Raw genomic sequence first — 19,598 nt, 5'->3', positions numbered from 1 at the left:
ACCCACCGCTTCCCACCCTCAGCCATCACTAGCTCACAGTCTTCCCTGACCTGAGGGTGGAGTCGCTGCTTTTCTCCCCACACATCTCTTCCCTCATGGCAGACGAGGCATGCGGAGAAACACGAGCTTTAAGCAATTGGTTGGCATTAGGAAACCATATACAAACTGTTTATTTGAAGAAAATATCTCAAATATGACAATAACTTTGGTCGTGTTAAAAGGAGGCCATCCAGGAATGAATAGAAACGAGCTGCTCTATGAACATGGCCACATACAGCATATCCAGTATTAGCTAACAGAAGCTAAGGTTACACGCATTAAGAGACCTTGGTACCATGCAAGTTCAACTTAATTTCACACACTCATTATAAATTTTCAGTTATTTTCATGCCAAATCACCTTTCGCATAAAAAGGTAAGAAAGAAGTAACATCTAAACGTGACCAAAATTGAACAGAAAGAAGAAAAACATTAAGTACAGACAACGTTTTTATTAAAAAAGACCTCGAAATCAGACCTGTTCAAGAATCATTATGCCATCTCTGATCTCCTTCTGTGGAAATTAGTAGGGGTAAGTATTGTTAAATATCAAAAAATACAACTCTCTTGTACAACATAGTACGGGCATATCCAAAGTACTGTGCCAAATTATAAATAATCAAGTGGGGTTTTGAAGAGCTTCAATAGAAAGCAACTTATGCTCACACATACATTATGCACATATTATAGTTATGTAACAAAAGTTTAATATAAAAGGAAACAGATTCCCCCCATGCCAGCTTGAATTACTGAGGTGGAATTCCATACCTACTATGTAGACTGACGGTTCATTTCTTTAAATATGATTATTAGTCTCTGGAAAAAATAAGACAAATTGACTTCCACCAGAATACACACCATTCTCCACTGACAATCTGTTTCTCAGTCACAACTGACATAAGTCTGTCCTTATGAAAGTGGCTTCTGTGTTTGAAGATCTTGCAGTATAAAAAGAAACGGTCCTACTACACTTCAAAAATTCCATCAGCCCCTGTTCAGCCGCAGAGCAGTCCCACGCATTGCCTCTGCCTAGAGTAATCTTCATCATCCATCATCTCTAATTGTACACAGCCACATCTTCCACTGTGACTCAAGGCGCAGCTACAAGTAGAGAAGTGCTCAGGTACTCAGTCACTTCAAATACACTTGAAGACTGCTTCTAGTGCATAATCAAATGGAAAATCCCCTCGTCGATCATAACGGTTTGTCAATAACTGTAACACCTGGAGCAAGGGAGAAAGGTGCAGGTCTTGGGAAAACAGAAGAACCCGTGCTCATGCACAGCTTTTCAATATGATGCTCGTTGCAGGCTATTACTATGTTCTTCATTTATTTTTAACAGCACATCAATGATACAACAAACTTAAATGAATCTCTGTAGATTTCTGAATGTTTCTGTTATTTGGAAGAAAAATCAACCTTACCCTTATAGTTAATATAGCCTTTACATACACTTAGATTCTGTAATAACTTAAGAAACTGCAGTTAGTAAAGAAGAAGCTTCCTACAGCAGCTCATTTTCTAAATAGCAATCTCCCACAGAGAGCTTCAGAATTGGACCGCTGCAAGTTGAGACAATGACAACAACTCTTCCAAGGAAAAAAGGGACCAGTCACACTGCAACCTTCTAACTCATCACTGCACACTAAATTCTTCTATACAGTTCAGTATCTCTTTCATTTTAGTGAACAATTGTTTGAAGTCTTTATTCAAAATGAACCATGAAATTCTTCGTACCTATTCTAGTACCTTAGCTTTGATTTTCGACACTACTTTGTGCTGGAAAGCTTGCTTTATCAAGTTTCTTATCCTGACTACAGTTCAATATGCTGTAAAAAGTCTTAAAAACAAACCCTAGTCAACGTTACCTGCATAGCTCCTTCCTGTACTCATACAAGATGACACAACTGTCCATTTATCAGTTGTTGGATTATAATATTCCACTGTTGATAAATTACAGGAGCCATCATCTCCTCCAACTACATACAAGAGCCCATTTACAGCACAAACACCTAAAAGAACAAAAAAGACAGGGAACCAATTATGAAAATTAATGATCAGCTCATTCACACCCATGAAAGCATGAGGAGTGACTGTTGTACCTGCGTTCCTTCTGCACATGTTCATATCTGCAACCTGCTTCCACGTACAGGTGACAGGGTTGAACACTTCCACGCTTTTTCTTACCAAAGGACCATCATGACCACCTACTGCATACAGTAAATTGTTTAACACACCAACACCTGTGAACACGTGAAAACACTCCAAATTAACCACAGCATCATTTGACTGATACCAAAAAAAAAACCAATCAAAGAAATGTCTGCTAAAATAAATCATTCATTCAACGTTAGGAAGTGTTTCAGAAAACATTTGGGTCAGGATACATAAAGAGACAGTAGAGTAATGCAAGACACTGATAACATGTCTTGCATGCCCATCTTTATTTACAGGGACCAGAGGTGTTCTGCAACATAACATGTAGAAGATTTTGGATGAAAAAATGATGAGCAGAACAAGGAGGATGGCTGGAGCTTAGGACTAATTAGAAATGATAGTAAATAACACAGTATGCTCAATTCAACGTAAAGGAAATCTGATGGAGTGATAAAAGCTTAACTGAATTTTTACAAAGTAAAAACTATGTAGTATGGAAGATAAAAGCTGAGTGCACAGACATCAAACAATAGGAATACCTCCACTGAAGTGCTGGAATACCTTATAAACGTGTATGAAACAAAATAAGCAATTACAGTGAGTACCTTCCTCTGCTAGAACACAAAACTCCAAATTATCCCAAAGTATTTTTTGGATCTCCTTTACTCCCAGGGTCCCCTTTACTTTACAACATTTTATGAGTCTATAAGCTTGGGATGAAGTAATAAATGTAGCTAGTCCAAGACCTACTTGCTAGTTAGACTGCACATATGGAAAAGATGGTAACAGAGGAAACAAAAAGGGAGGTCTGTTTGTTTATTCCTGGCTTTATAATGCACTATTATAACCCAAACATATTAGGTTTCAGAAGTACAACTTTTGGGCATTAAAAGTTGTGAATGCTGGACCACAAAGATAATTAAAAGTCATTACTATGGAAGGATGTTGGGCTTAAAAAAAAAATGTTCTGAGACCTTAACAGCCAGCTGAAAGACCTTTGAAAAATGTATCCCTAAGACTGCAAGTGTGGACCACTCCTATCCTACATGGGGAAGAGAAAATAAATCTGCAGTAATGATTTGCTCATTAAGAAAACCAACAGATTTTAATAACGAAAAGAAAAAAGGAAGGAAACAAGGAGGAGTTAATTAGTACTGCAAATCTGAAAAGCGGCTCTTAATATGACACTGATTATAAATCATGCTACCTAGCACTCTGCCAGTGCCGTTCACGACTGACATTCGCCTCTACCCATCCCAGTTCATTTAATTCCTCTTGGATTGCTATAATTTCTAGCTATCGTGTCACAGTACTAAGTGACAGCTTTTCTTCCTCCCACTCTCTTTATTAGACAGGATAATACAGCATTCATCTTTTGTATGGTTAAACATTGTGGAGCTAGGATGGCTAAGATTTTTAGTTTGAATGTGTGATGTGATACAGATCAAGCCAACAACTATAAAGAATGTGCTTCATTGCTATTTTTCTTTCCCATCTGTATTTTCTCTCCAGTTTCTGACCTGCCTACATAGCGTAAATAGGTTTTTTTTTTTGCCATATTGCCATTTCTTATTTGGCAATTCCTTTTTAAAAACGTCTTTCATTTCTCTTTGGTCCTTCATTTTCCCTTAACCCCACCCCCAGTTTCCAAGTCCTACCTTATATCTTGCTCCTTCCATCTGTATCTTCTTGTTGCTGTCTTCAGAGTTCTCCTGTTACTTTTCTTTCCTGCCCATTTTCAGGACCCTGTCTTAACTCTCATCCCTCCCAAATGGCCTGTATCTGAATCTGAAGTTCCTCATCCCGACATGTTGCCTGAAACAGATCTGTCCCCACACTGACCAACAGAGATGCAGTCGCTACTAGAGAAGATGAACTGAGGGTTCACCTCCGAAGTGGCTTTTGAATGAAGGTGAAGCAGCAGGAACAGCAGAGATGAGCTTAAGTCCCTTGAGATGAACAGAGATCCATAGATTTAATGCAGGAACGAAATTCTCTTTAGTGAGTACCTAAAACACCAGGGCTGATCACCAGCTGAAGCAGATCTAGAGCTTTGAGATACCAAGTAATTTGGCTGTTTTATATAAACATCTTCCTCAAAACTCACCAGTATTAGACAACTGCCTACTGCAGCTCTGGCCAAGTTTTAATCCCGGATTTATTTTCATGATACACCAACTACGTAACTAGAAGCTTCAGACTTCTTTCATTAACTTAACTTTCATTTAAAAACCACAGAAATATTATTGCTAGCAATAGCAGAACGGTCTACTTGCTAGTATTGTAAGGGCGGTAAAGAAATATGACAAACTATGTAGCTTAAATTCAGGACTGATTTTAATACTTTTATATAATGCCCACTGAAATAATTTGGATTGACTTTAAATATCATTACCACAGCTTAAAAACTACTCAACATGAATAAAGAATAATAGAAGGCAAGACGTAAAGTTGGGACAACTGTCAGTCATCTACAGAGCATACAGGAAGGCCACCCATTTTATTTGCAGCAACATCTTTTCCAATTGTGAAGCAGGTTAGCACAATCACCAGTAGGTATGTGAAAGGTGTTGCTAAAAAGCACCGCTGAGTAATTGACAAAGAAGTGACCTAAGTGAAAAAATAAACGTAGAAAAATAATATTGCACAATTTGACTTGAAAAAGTTCACGTTGGATGCACCTACAGAAATAAAACAACTTCAGCGAGTTGAAAAAACCTGAAATACCAAAAGACAAATAGAGGAAAGTGAACAGTAAATGAGAGTCGAGTCCAAAATAGATAATGAAAATGCTAAAGTCAGTGTGAAGCTCTGGAAACAACATTTCATTAAGCAAGAGCAGAATACCACAGGCATTTTCAATGTCTGAGAAGAGAAATATATATATATATTCAGAATCCCAAAGGGAAAAGAATCCATGAAAAAAATAAGAAGGGATGTTTAAGATTAAAGACACAAAAGGATATACCTTGGATAAATATGGAAGGACAACACAGTAATCTGTACATATCTAAAGGGTGTGAACATCAGGTGGTGAGAAGAATTACTGAGGATGAAATGAAGGGCACATAAATGGAAGTCGTAAGATGAAAGCAGTAATACCAACTTAGGGATGAACAAGGACAAAATTTCCTGTAGTAAATAATAATGCAGAACGAGTCCTCCGAAAAGAGGTGGAAATCTAGATTATGGTTCACAAGAAAAGTGCATCTGACAATGCTACTAGATAAATCAGCCCAACAGTGGCAAAGTGATATCTTGGAGGAAATGACCTCTCTCATCCTGGACACCTAGATTTTGATAATTCCTTATTTAGCTGCTACTACAGTGACTGTAGTAACCACACGTAGTTCACTGTAAACTTGAGAAGCTATGGGAAGAGTATGAAAAGTACGAAAAAGCAAGGGAAAATATTTACTCTTAACAGACTGAATTTCAGTCTGTAAGACACTTCTGTGTTTATAACCTGAGATGTCTGCCATTTGAGACTGATGCTTTTCATTAGACTCAGACATTACCTTACCTTTTATATTTCTGATACAATCTAAAAGCACAGATCTGCTTCAGTTTTAGTACAGCTGTTGATTTTTGTTCGCTCACCTGCTCCGCTCCGCCTAGTGCTCATTTCTGCCACGTAGCTCCACTCATTTGTATTGGCATCGTAGCATTCGACTGAACTAAGGCACTGACGTGATGCCCCATCATAGCCACCAACTGCATACAGTTTACCTGTAAAGTTAAGAGAGAAAAACCTGTACATTTCTGATGCACATGGAATAAGTACACTGTTAAACATGCAGAGGGGAAGTCACCATTCTGAGTTAGCTGCCCACTACTTGTATCCATCAGTTGCTGTGAGTTTCTATTTTTGCACGTAGTTCACGATAATACACTGTGGTTCTTGTCATTTTTAGGAGGTAAAAGACAGCTTTTGCATCTGACAAGAACAGTGCAAGTCAAAAGACTTTCAACTGCCTAGCTGACATAAGGGCACTTGACTCTGGTTTTAACTAAGAATTGTTCAAAGGCCAACTAATTCAAGTGTATCCAACATTGCTAGCTCACTTAAGGGCTCCCTAGAAACATCAAAAAAATTCAGATGAAAATTACTTGTATACTCTCCATTTTTAGATAAGGAACAGCAATGGCTCCTATGCAGTTTAAAAAAAAGTGCCTAAAACTCTTTTAGGACACACAAGCTGGCTGTGCATTGCACAAGCAACAACCAAGCTATTCACCACCAAGCTGCCCTTGAACACCAGTCACCCACAGATAACAGAGTTAACAGTACAGAGTTACGTCATTAAAGACCAATTTCAATGCTCACTGCTTCAGCAAACAGGCTCTTTATCTTTGCTGACATGCATAATATAGAGCACACATGGTTAGCACGTATTGTTGGTTGGCCTTAGGCACATCTGATACACAGTTGAAACCCTGAAAAAAAACCCTATGCTAAAAGCTTGCCAAAACAAAGTAGAATGCCTATGTCTAGCTCACACCATTTGAATGATAGGGTTGAGAGGAAACCAAAACCTGAAGTAGGTGAAAAAAGGCAGTAAGTAAATGACTGCATTTCTCCTCCTCATTTCTAATGTGACTTGTAAACTTACCTCCAACAACACCCACTCCAACACTACTTCTTCTTGTGTTCATTGGAGCTACATGAAACCACTCATTAGTCTTTAAGTTGTAAACTTCAACTGATGATAAACCTGTGAAAACAATATGACATTAAGTCCTCTACAAATCTAGATGCAACATGTCATGTATCTTCCAGAAGGTTCTCGATATCTGTCAACTCTAATTAATTTTAAACTTAACTACTTTGCAAGAGGTACAACAACTGGCATCCTTCAGCTGGCCAAATAAAGTCACCACATTCTTGGTGTCTGCAAATGGACAAAGCAGTAAAACCTTGGGGAACTTTGAACAATTTTCCCTGGGATTTATTTCTCTTTAAATAAAAACATTCTCTACTACGTACACATCAGTAGCAGCTGTTAAGGGAAGAACCTTCAGACAAAAGGTTTAACATACCTGTGAAGCACATGACTGTATGCTTTCCCACAGTTCAGACAACATTGTTTACAACCCTGCTTACACCAGACACAAACTCAGAGGTGTAATTTTTCTGCTCACAGGCTCCTTGAGGTACGGACCTAGACTGTAGAAGTAATACTGAAAGGGAACTTGTCCAGGCATTATGCCTAAAGCCTTAGATGGAAAAGAACAGCCTGCAGCTCAGCACTGGGTAGAAGGATGAGACCACTAAAGCATGCTCCAACCACAAGGTGCTAGGCTATCCTCACCATTCCTTTCATCACAGGTAAGAGATACTCATATTTGATACAGTTGCATCAAGAGTAGAGAAAACTTATCAACAGAAAGTAAAGGCAAAGATACCTGTACTCCCATCAAATCCTCCCACAGCATAGAGAAGTCCATTTAATACAGCTGCTCCCAGTGTGCTTCTCCTGTCTTGCATATTAGCAACACTCGTCCACTGGTCCTTCACCGGATCATAGGAATCTACTGTGCGAACTCTTAATGAACCATTGAAACCACCAACAGCATAAACCATGCCTCCCATGTACACCATTCCTAGAGCAGGAAAACGGAGAAGAAAGTTGAGCATTTTCATCTGTTTCTTAAATCATTTCATTCTGTACTGTAACTATGCAGATACTGGACACAATTTACAGTACTCACTACACGGACTTTTGACACTGTCACAGAGCCATACTACCTTCAATTTAAGTATCAGAAGTTCTGATACTTTTTGTTATTAACATCTCACACTCCTGAAATTGATGCTTACTGAATTTCTTCTTGCTTAGCTATGTCAAATATTTTAACATCACACTTTTGCCTTTTTGGTATCAGGTGGTCATTTCTTCCCATTCGTCATCTAACATAATAATACTAAGGTATGTTAGTAATAGAATTGCTAATTATTATAATGTATTAGTATTTTCATATATTTATCCTCTGTATCACTGGCAGTTGATGTAATTTACTCTCAGATTATGAACTGAAATACCAATTAAATTCAAATTATCAAACTTGTGTCTATCTAGATTAGCAAGTACATCATTCCCCATCTGCAGCACTGCGCCCAGGCCTGGGGCCCCCAGCACAGGAAGGACGTGGAGCTCTTGGAGCGGGTCCAGAGGAGGCACTGAAATGAGCAGAGGGCTGGAGCAGCTCTGCTGTGAGGAAAGGTTGAGGGAACTGGGCTTGTTGAGCTTGGAGAAAACAAGAGTCCAGGGAGACCTCATTGTGGCCTTCCAGTGCTTGAAGGGAGTGGATAAACAGGAGGGTGAATGGCTGTTTATGAGGGTGGACAGTGATAGGACAAGGGGAATGCTTTTAAACTGAGACAGGAGAGGTTTAGGTTGGATATGAGGAGGAAGTTTTTCCCCCAGAGGGTGGTGAGGCACTGGCACAGGTTGCCAAAGATGGCTGTGGATGCCCCATCCCTGCAGGCATTCAAGGCCAGGCTGGATGTGGCTCTGGTCTGCTGGTTGGTGACCCTGCACAGAGCAGGGGGTTGGAACTAGATGAGCACTGTGGTCCTTTTCAACCCAGGTCGTTCTAAGATTCCATGATTTAAATTTTACGGGTGATCACTGAAGTAAAGACTTGGCTCTTCTCAGATAACTATTTTAAATTACTGTTTGAAATAGAGTAGGAAGCTTTATGTGAACAACTGAAGTCTGAAGCATTAATCAACGTAACAAAATATTGAGCATTATTTACCTGCTCTACATCTTCTGGAAGGCAACTCAGCCACCTGATGCCAGCGTTCCTCTTTAAAATCATAGCATTCAACACTGCGAATTGCCTTTGGTGCCTGTCCTCCAACTACCATCATCAACTGAAAGAGAGATGATATTTATTAATTATCTGTAAATATGAGAGCACCTGTTTGTAAAAACCAAAGGGTGATCCTCCTAGAAAAGCAATTTGGGCCTCGCAACGTAGGCATAACTCCTTTTTCAAAAAACACAATTATTAACTCTGCCCAGAGAAAATACCTCAGGTACAAAAGCAGGCAGTAACAAGAATTTAAAGCTCTCATGAACGAGGCACAATTCTGCTCCATTTTCACCTCATACTCAGAATGCAGGTAGGAGAATTCAGTAGCTCTCATGTTCAATGGCACTGTGAACATCCGTCATAGAACAGCCGTATTTGGTTCCTTGGAGGTAAAAGTGCTAGGAAAAAAGTGAATCTCCTTTTCCATTATTGCAGTTGCCATAAGAGCACAACAAAACTTCTTTATCACTGGATAGAACATTTTATACACACACACACACACACACACACACACACACACTCTTTATTTTAAATGAGCAGAATTTTATACTTTGGAAGAAAATAAAGCGCCATGACTCAGAAGCATGGGTCCATTTTTTAATTTTATTTTATTTTTAAACCAGGCTTACTTAGTCAACAACAGGATCATCACCGTGTATTTCACAAATGCTGAAGAACTTCCTCAAAATATGTAATTTGGAGAGAAAGGTAGAGCAGGAAGGAAAAGAACTGTTCCACCAGTTACATGGATTGCAAAGCTAATGACTTCTTGTATTTTGTTAGACACGCTATTCTGCTATTCATTATTTTACTGGACTGAGTGATAGTAATGCTGTCACATCTGTTAAAATGGAATTTGAAGAAGTAAGTGCATTGGAAAAACAAGGGTCTTACTTTTGGTAGGCTAGCAGGTGTTCGCAGTTTCGTTCGAGTGCTTTTCATCAGAGCTCGTTGCTCGGTAGGCAGCAAGTGATACTTCATAGCTTCAATGAGGTAATCCTTACAAGCACTGCTGTTCTTAACCAGTATTTCCTCTTCAACTCTCTGTTTATTAATAGAAGTTTAACAAGGTCTGAGCACGTTAAGGAAGTAAAACAAATCATACTCTGAAGTGTAATAAGGCCTGCATCACAGAAAAAAATGCAGATTACCTTAATTTTCTACTAATAGTTTAACCATTTAGGCACAAATGTATGTATGTGCTGGCAATAAGCAGTCACTGAGAAGAAATCAGAGGATACAGATTCTCTTAATTAGTAAGTGGAAGAAAGAGCATCTGACAATAGCAAGCGACTGGCTCACAATCAGACCTTTCTTGGCTCTTCAAATACAAACACTTAAAGGTAGACTGGAGGAGAGAAAAGAATTTAAAGCAGCCTGCAACAACAAAGTGGAAGAAATTCATCTCATAAAGACAGAATTTCTAAAACCAGATACTAGCAACCTGCTACTGGAGCTATTAATTAATGTTAATGGTGAAATTGTATTTTCAATCTCAAATATTTGACCTGACACCAAAGCAGTCAACGTAATCTCACAGAATTAACATATGTGAACCAGGTAAAGAAACATTTTCTTTGTCACTAAGCCCTAACAGACATAATTCTGAAACTTAAAATCCTCTTAGGAATTGTTGTATCGAAGATCATATTACAAATGAAAGCTGTCCTGGCCTCAGAAAATTAAATCATTCAGCCTGTAAGTATGCCGTGACAAGCAGTCATCCAAAGCAATATATTACACGTGGCATCCTTCATGTGGCAATCTCTTATTTGACTGTGTGCATGCATACATGTGTGCACATGTGGTAGTGGTTTCTTTTATTATTATTATTTTTTACCATTAGCAATGCATTACGTGACACCGTTGTTTAAATGTAAAACTATCCACCTGGCATTAAAAAAAAATAAACAAGTGTTCACGTGCTCAAGAATTAGTGTTCTTTTTTGCTTACCTGAACTAAATACTCCCGGGAAAGCAAAGGCAGCCGGACATGCTCCATCAGGCGTGCCATTAGCTCCTGCCTTACATCTTTGTCATGGTTTACCCATGCTATCACCGCTTCAAATACCTTCCAAAAACAAACAAATGCAAGTCCCTTGACTTACAAATCCGTGAGTACAAAAAGTATCAGTCTGTCTCCAACATTAGCTTTTACTTTTCTAACACAAGGAAAGACCGTAGTTGTTACAGCCCCAATTATTTCTGTATTTATCTAATCAAGGGCAGTTGTGCTGTATTGACAGAGTGCACACAGTGATATCATTAATACTGAAAACCCAGCAATACTGTCTAAACAAACAGTACAGCAGAGTTATCACAATGCTCATGCTTCTCTTCTTGTCTTAGAGAACCGGCACGCCACGCCACCACTCAAATGACTTATCATCATGGAGTCTTAGCAGGAGAAGCAGCACCAAGTCTAGTTTCTCCTGTATTTCACAGCAGTTCATTAGGTGCTTGAGCATTAAAACCTTATCAGCATTGTATTGTAACAACATCTGGAGCTTCAGAGTTTTATGGGAACTTTGTTAATTACAGTTTAAGCAGATGATTCTTAGATTGAGAGTTTCTCCATTATGAAAAAATATTTTAACATGAAACACAACTGAGCCATCATTGTCAGCACTGAAACAGGCTTTAAAATACAGTTTAAATTCATTTGAGCAGAGATGTCACTACAAACTACGTACTCATTGGAAAAAGGAGAACAGATTTTTAACTGCTCACTGCTAGATTCAAAGGCCCAAAGCAAATGCCTCTACACAAACAAAAAACCACTTGAGGCTCAAGGAGATCTGCTAGACTCACAGATCAGTTTCACAAGCTTTGGCAGGGTAAGATCTAGCTAAAGCAGAACTTAAACAACTTCAAATTCAAGTTTCCTAGTATGAAGCTACTGAGCCCCATCCTTTACAATGCACAATTTTCACTTTGTCTAAACAGCCTCATTAAAAATGGGCAATCACAGCAAGAACTCTCCTTGTTCTGCTGAAGATGAGAAGGAATTTCCATTGAACTGACTTTGTTTTTTCAAGGAACAAAGCCTTAAGGGATTTCATACAATTGTGGGATTTCCATGTGTGGAGATCAATTTTCACCAAACTGACAACACTTTTGGGAAAAATCCTTTAGACTAGCACAGTTTGTGCTTAATTTCATTAAGGAAACAACGAATTCATCCAGATGGTTTTCAGGAGCAGTAAGAAAAAGCTTACTTTCTTACACGAAAGGAAAATCAGAATAGTGTAATATAGGTGGACTTACCTTCTCTTCTGAGGCAATTGTAAGTTTGTCACTGGATATCAGACTGCACACCTGTTCTACACCAAGATTGAGGTATTCTTCACTAAGCACAACGTCAGAAAAGTGCTGTTCTGTTTGGAGGGGAATAAAAGTACATTAACATAGAGTGCTAAGTCACAGCAAACCAAGCATTGGAGTAGTAGAAGAAAAAGAGGGAATATGATTCCATACATATGCTACTCCATCATACTTGGAAGCTGCAGCTTAACATTTTATATAGGGTAAAAGTACTTATATATAGTACTTATATTCTTCAAAATAACTGAAATATTAAAATATATGCTAACAGTAGCAACCATATCAATTTAATGTTTTCAGTGGTTCTACTCTATGCTTGTCCTTGACAATTACTTAAAGCTCTTTTTGCTAACTTCATATTTGAAAGCACACACAAATACAGCAAAAAAGATTCCAGAGAAAGAACACAGCCTGTACGTTGTTGACAAACGTTTTAAACCTGCAGTTCAAAATGAACAAGGGCTGATTCATTACAACTAACCAGTGGTTACACAGAGGAACGTAGATCAAATCAAAGAGCTGTCCAACAGGTTTGCATCCTGTTGCATCTCTCAGAGCTTCTTTCAGTTCATAAACACACTACATACCTCACTGTTTACAAGATGTAGGAGCTGCTTAATTTTTCCTCTTCTTTTTTTTATCGTCTCCAAGCTTTAAACAAAGCTGACAAAATTTCATGAACTGGCTGCAGAACCAGCAGCTTTCTTTTAGCATACAGCATGTAACCTAACCCAGTTGTTGGTTCAGTTACTCACCTGTCTTCTCCCTTCTTTTAGAATTTCTTTGTAAGCTATTCACCTACATGCTAAGTAGCTCCATCCACTTAACTGCTATTTCACCCTCTTCAACTAGGCTTAACGAAAGTTAGAAGGAGCAATTCTTAGAGGAAATTTAAGAGTTCACTCAAAGTTTAAGTTATGTTTTAAAAAGTTAACATATATATTCAAACTAAAGAATTTTCTGAAGCCTTTTCTACCACTCCACTGGTGGTACTGTACAACTTGATGCCTGACATAAACTTTTTCTTTAACAGCTGCCCAGAGAGGCAATGGGTTCTCCTGCTTGGAGATCTCCCAAAGCTAATCAGACGTGGGCCTGTGCAGCCTGCTCTGGGTGGCCCTGCTGGAGCTGGGGTTGGACCAAGGGACCTCCAAAAGTCCCTTCCCACCTCAACCATCCTTTGGAATCTGTGGAGAAATTTTAGACAATGCTGAATGCTCCCAGATCGACAAGTCCCATGTTTCAGGTTGACTTTTTCAAGGTACAACAGCTTTTTTGAACTGCAGTAAAGATTAGAGAACACTATATAATTTATAATGTGCAATATATAACATGTAAACCTAGTGCAGCATGATTTTTCTAGTTCTCTATCCTGCTTACCTTCAAACAGGCAATATAAATTGCTTCAGACAGAAGTTCAAGAACACGTACCATACGTAAATGATAATAAAACCTTCTGTCATCAAGATCTCACCATAACTGTGAAAAATCAGGGATTGGGAACCAGAACGATGATATTTTACCTTAACGACATTTCATTAAACAATGAGTTTCAGGAAGACACAATCCAGTCCTCTGACCTCTGTTACATTACTGACTGATGTGTCCCTAGTTTCATCACAGTAGACGCCCTGCATCTGAACTTCACACACACTTCACCATTGATCAGACTTGAGTAACATCAACTGCTCTAATGCTCGATACAGTGACAGAATAAGTCACTATCTACTTAAAACTGTTACTCTTTTCACCCTTCATTTCTATTCTAAGTAGGCAGTCGTTGCCTTTTCTCTTATCCTACCAGCCTTTTCATACATGTAATGATAATCCCTTCAATTCTGCAACATTCTCTCCTAATACAGACTAGTGTTTTCCGTAGTATTTCAGGCTATGGAAGAGAATAGACGAGGAGAAGCAAATGGATTTCTATAACAGTCATTACTCTTCTATTCCTTACCAATCTTTATGTCTGCTTGCTTTTCAGACTACAAATATGCAGTTTCTTGAGCCTGAGTAGAATGTTGAGAGGCACACTTACTGAAATAAATATTTGCTTAATTTTACTGTTAGCACATTACACATAGAAATTGAAAACTCTAACTTGCATAAATTAGTTTCCTGATGAACCCCACGTTTTAAACAACAATACCATAAAATGGTACATTTGACAGAACAGCGAAGCTGAGTTCAAAAGGAGGCAGAAAAGAAGCCTTGTTCACCTTTCTTTGAGAAAGCCAACCCAATAGCATCACATTCAACAAGATACACTTCGTCATCTAGAACTAATTTTATATACAAAAGACTTCTGTTTCTTTTCAAAAGGTGGTTTATATTTATGACATGCTATGAGGAAAAAGAAGAAATCCAGTCCATAACCAAAAGAGAAAAAGCTGAGAATTTTTGATGTCATTTGCAAAGGTGAAGCTGTCGTCTTTCCTCATACTAACAAAATAATTGTAAGAGAAATTATGTAAAAAATACAGTATTTGAGGAAAAAATAAGAGGTTATTTTACAGGATGCCACCTCTGTGCTTAAAGCATGAAGTAATGCATATGGCCAAGAAGTAGGAGGGTACATTGCTATTTAAATTTTATTCATGCAAAAATAATAAGTGGGAAGGTGAAGTGAAATCACTTGCCTCTTCAGAACTGCTTTTCTTGTTGTCAAGGAGACCATCTTAAGTGATTGACAGGTAACTGTTTGGCAGAAGCCAATTGAAATCACAACAAAATGGATTATTCAAAATAAGAAATGAAAAAAAAAAAAGGAAACTGAAGAACACCAATTAAATCTGCCAACAGTGGTTTATCTAAAACTGTTCAAGCACTGGAGACAGGAAGCTTTTTTTTTCCTATTCCATAGAAATGTGTACGGAACTCAAATCTTTCTGCTTCCTTAGACACAAAGGATATCAGCATCTTACTTTGAAATAACATGATCCCATATTAAGAATTCAAAAAACTCCATTTGGACTCACTTTCATAACAATTACGAGAGACAAATAATATTGGGTGGTGTTTTTACCATCTGGGTTAGGATTTGTTTTATTCTATATTACTCAAATCCTGAAAGCTTTGACAGTCTGAGATATCAACATCAAGCATCATGAAACTTCTGACATGACCAAACGTTCTGTGCATCTCTTCCCCCCAACTAGCTGTGTTTTTATTTGTTGCAGTAGGTAACGCTACTTCAGTTATTAACGTTTCCTAGATAAGCAGACAGATAGAATCATTTGGCTAGAAGTTTTCATATGGGGATAAAATACTTATTTTTTCCTAACCAGAATTTTGCACACAGCGTGCAACTTTCACAAATTCATACTGGAATCTTGCCTGAGTTCTTGCTGCTTTACCTAGATATTGAAGCCAGCTGGCTTGAGAATCCAGCAGCCTGGAAGTAAGCTGGCTTATGAGCTACAGGATCTTGGCTCCCAAATTCCCACTTTCTGAGCAAATAGAATTAGAATTCTTGATCATCAGAACTGCCTTAAAAATAAGAGGATCCTTCAATTTTAGGAAGCTCCTAAAATATCTGTTCCAATTGCATGTGAAAAACAGATTTTCACATTTTCACAACTGGCAGAGACCCAGTTTGTATCTGGGGAGATGAAGATGTGTCCTCGTCTGCTCTGTACCAGTAGGTTGGGACTTCAGCTTCAAGAACATACTGAAGAGACAAAGAGGAAGTTCTTCATGTGAAAGCAGCTGGTACCAAAATGCTTGGAAGTACACTGCACATCGCTAACGTGCAGAGCAAAGGAAGATAAGAGGAGCTGTACGAGTACCACTTGTTGGTACTTTTCATCAGGAGCTTGGAGATCTGCGTTCGTTCTACATACACACAGCAGTAGTAAGTGCTTGACCAAAAGGGCTGGTCCTCCTGGCTGCTGGATTTGGCCATTTGCACGTATCTGATGCCTGGTGAGAGATCTGAAAATAGTGGACATTTGACATCAGTTACTTTTTCCTTTTGGAGCTTTTCCTGTCCAAAAGGTACACGTCTCGATAGTGTGAGAGATATTGTCACTACTTTGGTGTTTCACAGTTATGCAGGAAAAAACACTGCATCTGAAGTTTGCATAGAACACTTCATGCTATAGACATTTGTGGATTAATTCACAAAGACTACTTCACTCATTTATATACCCACAGACAAACCCCTGGTTGATCTCCTTTCAATAAAAGGAATAAACACAAAAAATCTTTTCCTCAGATGCAAAGCCTTCTAGAGAGTCACAGTGACACATAGAGTGTAACTCATCTCCTACTTGCTTTTATAGCAATGTCTGTTCCCAATGCTTTTCTCCACGTACTGAAAACTGCCCACGTTTCTATTCAATTAGCAGCAGGCTTCAATCATTTAGCATCACTGACTGCTGGAATACAAAAATGCTATTTAATATGCATTTCCAAACAAACTTTTCAATACATTATACGCTTCCAGAAATCTTCTCCCAGTGCATCTTCCCACAGCTGCATTATCACATGAAAAATATGGCTGGAGCTTATCAGTGGCATAGGTTGCAGTTAATAAAAGGAAAAAAAAACCCTCCTACTTTTTAGATCTTTGCATGACAGTAATCCAGCATCTATTCGCTTGGGAAACAAAAGATCACCATCAAATATCTCAACTCTCTTTTGCAAGCATTTTTTGTGTTATAGGCCAACTATTTCTTCTCTGTTAGAAATCTGTTTCCGGAGCTAAACAGAGTACTTGTGCCTTCCTGATGTGCCAGTGCTACAAAGCCAGCTGGAGCCTCCCAGAAACACAGCTTCTTCTTCAACTGATAACATTCATTTTATTTTACAGAGATGCAGAGCATGGAGCTTGGAAATATCTGAGCCTTACATTCACTTCCAAGAACAGTGATAATTTCTCAAGCAGCTCAAGCACATCCAGGAAGAATTAGTGTAACTTTCTTTTTTCTAATTATTACTTCACAGTGTCACACTTCTGACTTGTGAGAAAAGGTCTTCACTAATAGGTTATCACAAGGCACTGGACAAGAGGAACCCAGACAAGCTTCTCCATTTTAACCGGTGAGAACTAAACACAGCAGAAACCAATCTTTAAAAATCTGTCTTGTTAATTTTATGCTTAAACAACTGCTTTTTAGAACACCATGAAACTCATAGCAGCCAAGGTAACAGAAGCATAGCAACAGACGTTGCTACTCAGAATAGAATTGGAAGAAAGATCCTGCTAAATATGTCCTTTAAATCTCACGAGTACAAACGTACACCAGAATAGCTTGCAGCAGACATGCATGCTTCCAGATCTAGTCAGGGCTCCAAGTTTTAGGCATTGTACATGCAGCATGCAGTGTACCACAGCTAAGTACAACCAGCAGTCTGTGCTTCACAACCCAGGCTAAGATTCCCCATCAAAAGTTTCTCAGAATGATACTAAGGCCAAACAGCTTGGCTGTATAAAGCTGGTTATTGAGACCCCCTTTAGCTAAAAGCATAATAATGAAACAGTACAAAAAGGAAGAACAGATACATTCAGCATCAAAGACTAGTACTATTTCTTCTGGTCCGGCTGCCTTGTATGGCAAATAGCCTTTCCAATTTATCCCAGGATCTCAGAAAATCTAATTGTAAGGGAAGCTAATTCCAAATAATTTGTATCAAGCATCCACTATTTTCAGATCTTTTGATAGGCATCAGATAATGATGCCTATATAAATGGCTCTCCCAGATTATAGAAATCTAGTAGCCAGAGGACCAGCCCCATCACATAGCTATGAAGCTCCAATTTTAATGCAATTTGGGATTTTAGTCCCACTGGAAGGCAGCTTCAGAGTCTCAGTTTTCTAATCACGTTTGATCTACACTTGCATCATTTGTTTTTTATGTCACTGTTGTCTGTTAGCAAAAGTTATCTTTCTGGCTCTTTTTCTTCAACATTAAATGGCAAATATAACAAAAAGAATTTAAATATCCAAATGCATTTTAGTTACTCTAGCAGGACGTATTTTTGCCACACTCAAATAATCCTCTTCTGTAATCCTGAAATGTTTGCTCCTGCTAGTTCAGCTGTGTCTGATTCTGAAATGACACAGCCACATATATTTGGCTCAGACTTTTAAGAAAAAAGTGTTAAGTTGTGAGAAAGAGCCTTGAAGGACACAGAGCCATCCAAGAACAGGCTAAAAAGGTGCTGTGATGCCAAGATGGCAGTTGGATGCTTGAAAATTCACGAGGAAAAAACACTGACCTGAAAAGATATAAAATTGGGCAAAAGAAAACCAGGGAGTCAGAAGACAAATCCAGCAACATTGATGATCAGCCCACTGCAAGCAGAAATGGAGGCCAGCCCTTCTTGCCTAAGCGCTTTCACCAGGAGTGGCAAGTCCCAGATGGGATCAACAGATAGAACAAATAGCTTCCTTATCCTTCTCTGTTGTCTACACTCTGCTTGCAGTGTCTCTTACCTCAGCAAAGGACACCTAAACAAAACCTTCCCTCAGAGGGAAGGCTATAATCTGTACACAGCACAGATGCCAACAAGTATTGCACTCAAAGTCTTGCCAACGTCTTAGATTTTATATTTCTAGAAATTAATTACCACAAATATCAACTGCAACTAGTAAATTAACACAAGATCATTCAGAAGTGAAGTTATCACAGAGAACACTGACATTCATTTCAACTTTTCCCCCCAAGGCACGCATTACAAAAGCTAGTTGTTTTAAAACCAACCTGAATAGCTCCTGAATTGTGTTTTGTTGTTATTATTGCTGTTGGTCTGAGGGTTTGGTTTTTTTTTAATTGATATACAAATGGTTTTCATACAGTTTCATGAGGTTAAAATAATGAACACCCAGGGATTCTTTTTATGAACACCCAGCCACATGAGTTTGCTGCATTTGTTTCTTCCTCAAATGTGTATTCTTGATAGAGAAACTATAATCTACTAAATTGGAGGAGAAAAAAACTATATTGAAAACAGACACCCTTGGAAGGAAAGCAATTGAAAACATCCCTGAAAATCTTTCTGAGATCTGAAATGGCAATAAAAAGCCTACTATTCGGACCTAGACATCTGCAAGAAGCAGTTTGGGCTCTGTTTCAGGCAGATCTCCAGTTTTAGCATTATTAACAATTAGTGCAGGGTTAATTTGCCATTATTCATTTCATAAAAGCTATGAAAAGCAATAAAAATGTGTCTTTTATTTTTTTTTTCCTGGAGCGTGTGCAGGATGTTTCATTTTTTATTCTCTTTTTCATACTTCTCTCAAACTGAGCCCA

At 38.4% G+C, this 19,598-nt stretch overlaps 1 protein-coding gene across 3 annotated transcripts in view; it reads right to left on the bottom strand.

Moving 5' to 3' along the window:
• Positions 1–140: 140 nt before the first annotated feature.
• Positions 141–19,598, bottom strand: part of KLHL2 (kelch like family member 2) — a 62,712-nt gene continuing 43,254 nt past the window's right edge. For all 3 annotated transcript variants that reach the window (XM_048942361.1, XM_048942360.1, XM_048942362.1), the window contains 10 exons: positions 12,285–12,394; positions 10,972–11,088; positions 9,912–10,061; positions 8,958–9,075; positions 7,602–7,799; positions 6,809–6,910; positions 5,796–5,924; positions 2,141–2,281; positions 1,907–2,050; positions 141–1,261 (listed from right to left, as the gene is read on the bottom strand). In XM_048942361.1, the coding sequence (XP_048798318.1) occupies positions 1,233–1,261; positions 1,907–2,050; positions 2,141–2,281; positions 5,796–5,924; positions 6,809–6,910; positions 7,602–7,799; positions 8,958–9,075; positions 9,912–10,061; positions 10,972–11,088; positions 12,285–12,394 (1,238 nt within the window). In that variant the 3' untranslated portion in view covers positions 141–1,232. The remainder of the gene's footprint in view (positions 1,262–1,906; positions 2,051–2,140; positions 2,282–5,795; positions 5,925–6,808; positions 6,911–7,601; positions 7,800–8,957; positions 9,076–9,911; positions 10,062–10,971; positions 11,089–12,284; positions 12,395–19,598) is intronic.

This window comes from Lagopus muta, chromosome 4 (assembly GCF_023343835.1).
Source record: "Lagopus muta isolate bLagMut1 chromosome 4, bLagMut1 primary, whole genome shotgun sequence".
Taxonomy (NCBI): domain Eukaryota; kingdom Metazoa; phylum Chordata; class Aves; order Galliformes; family Phasianidae; genus Lagopus; species Lagopus muta.
This window is presented reverse-complemented; position numbering and strand designations above follow the sequence as displayed.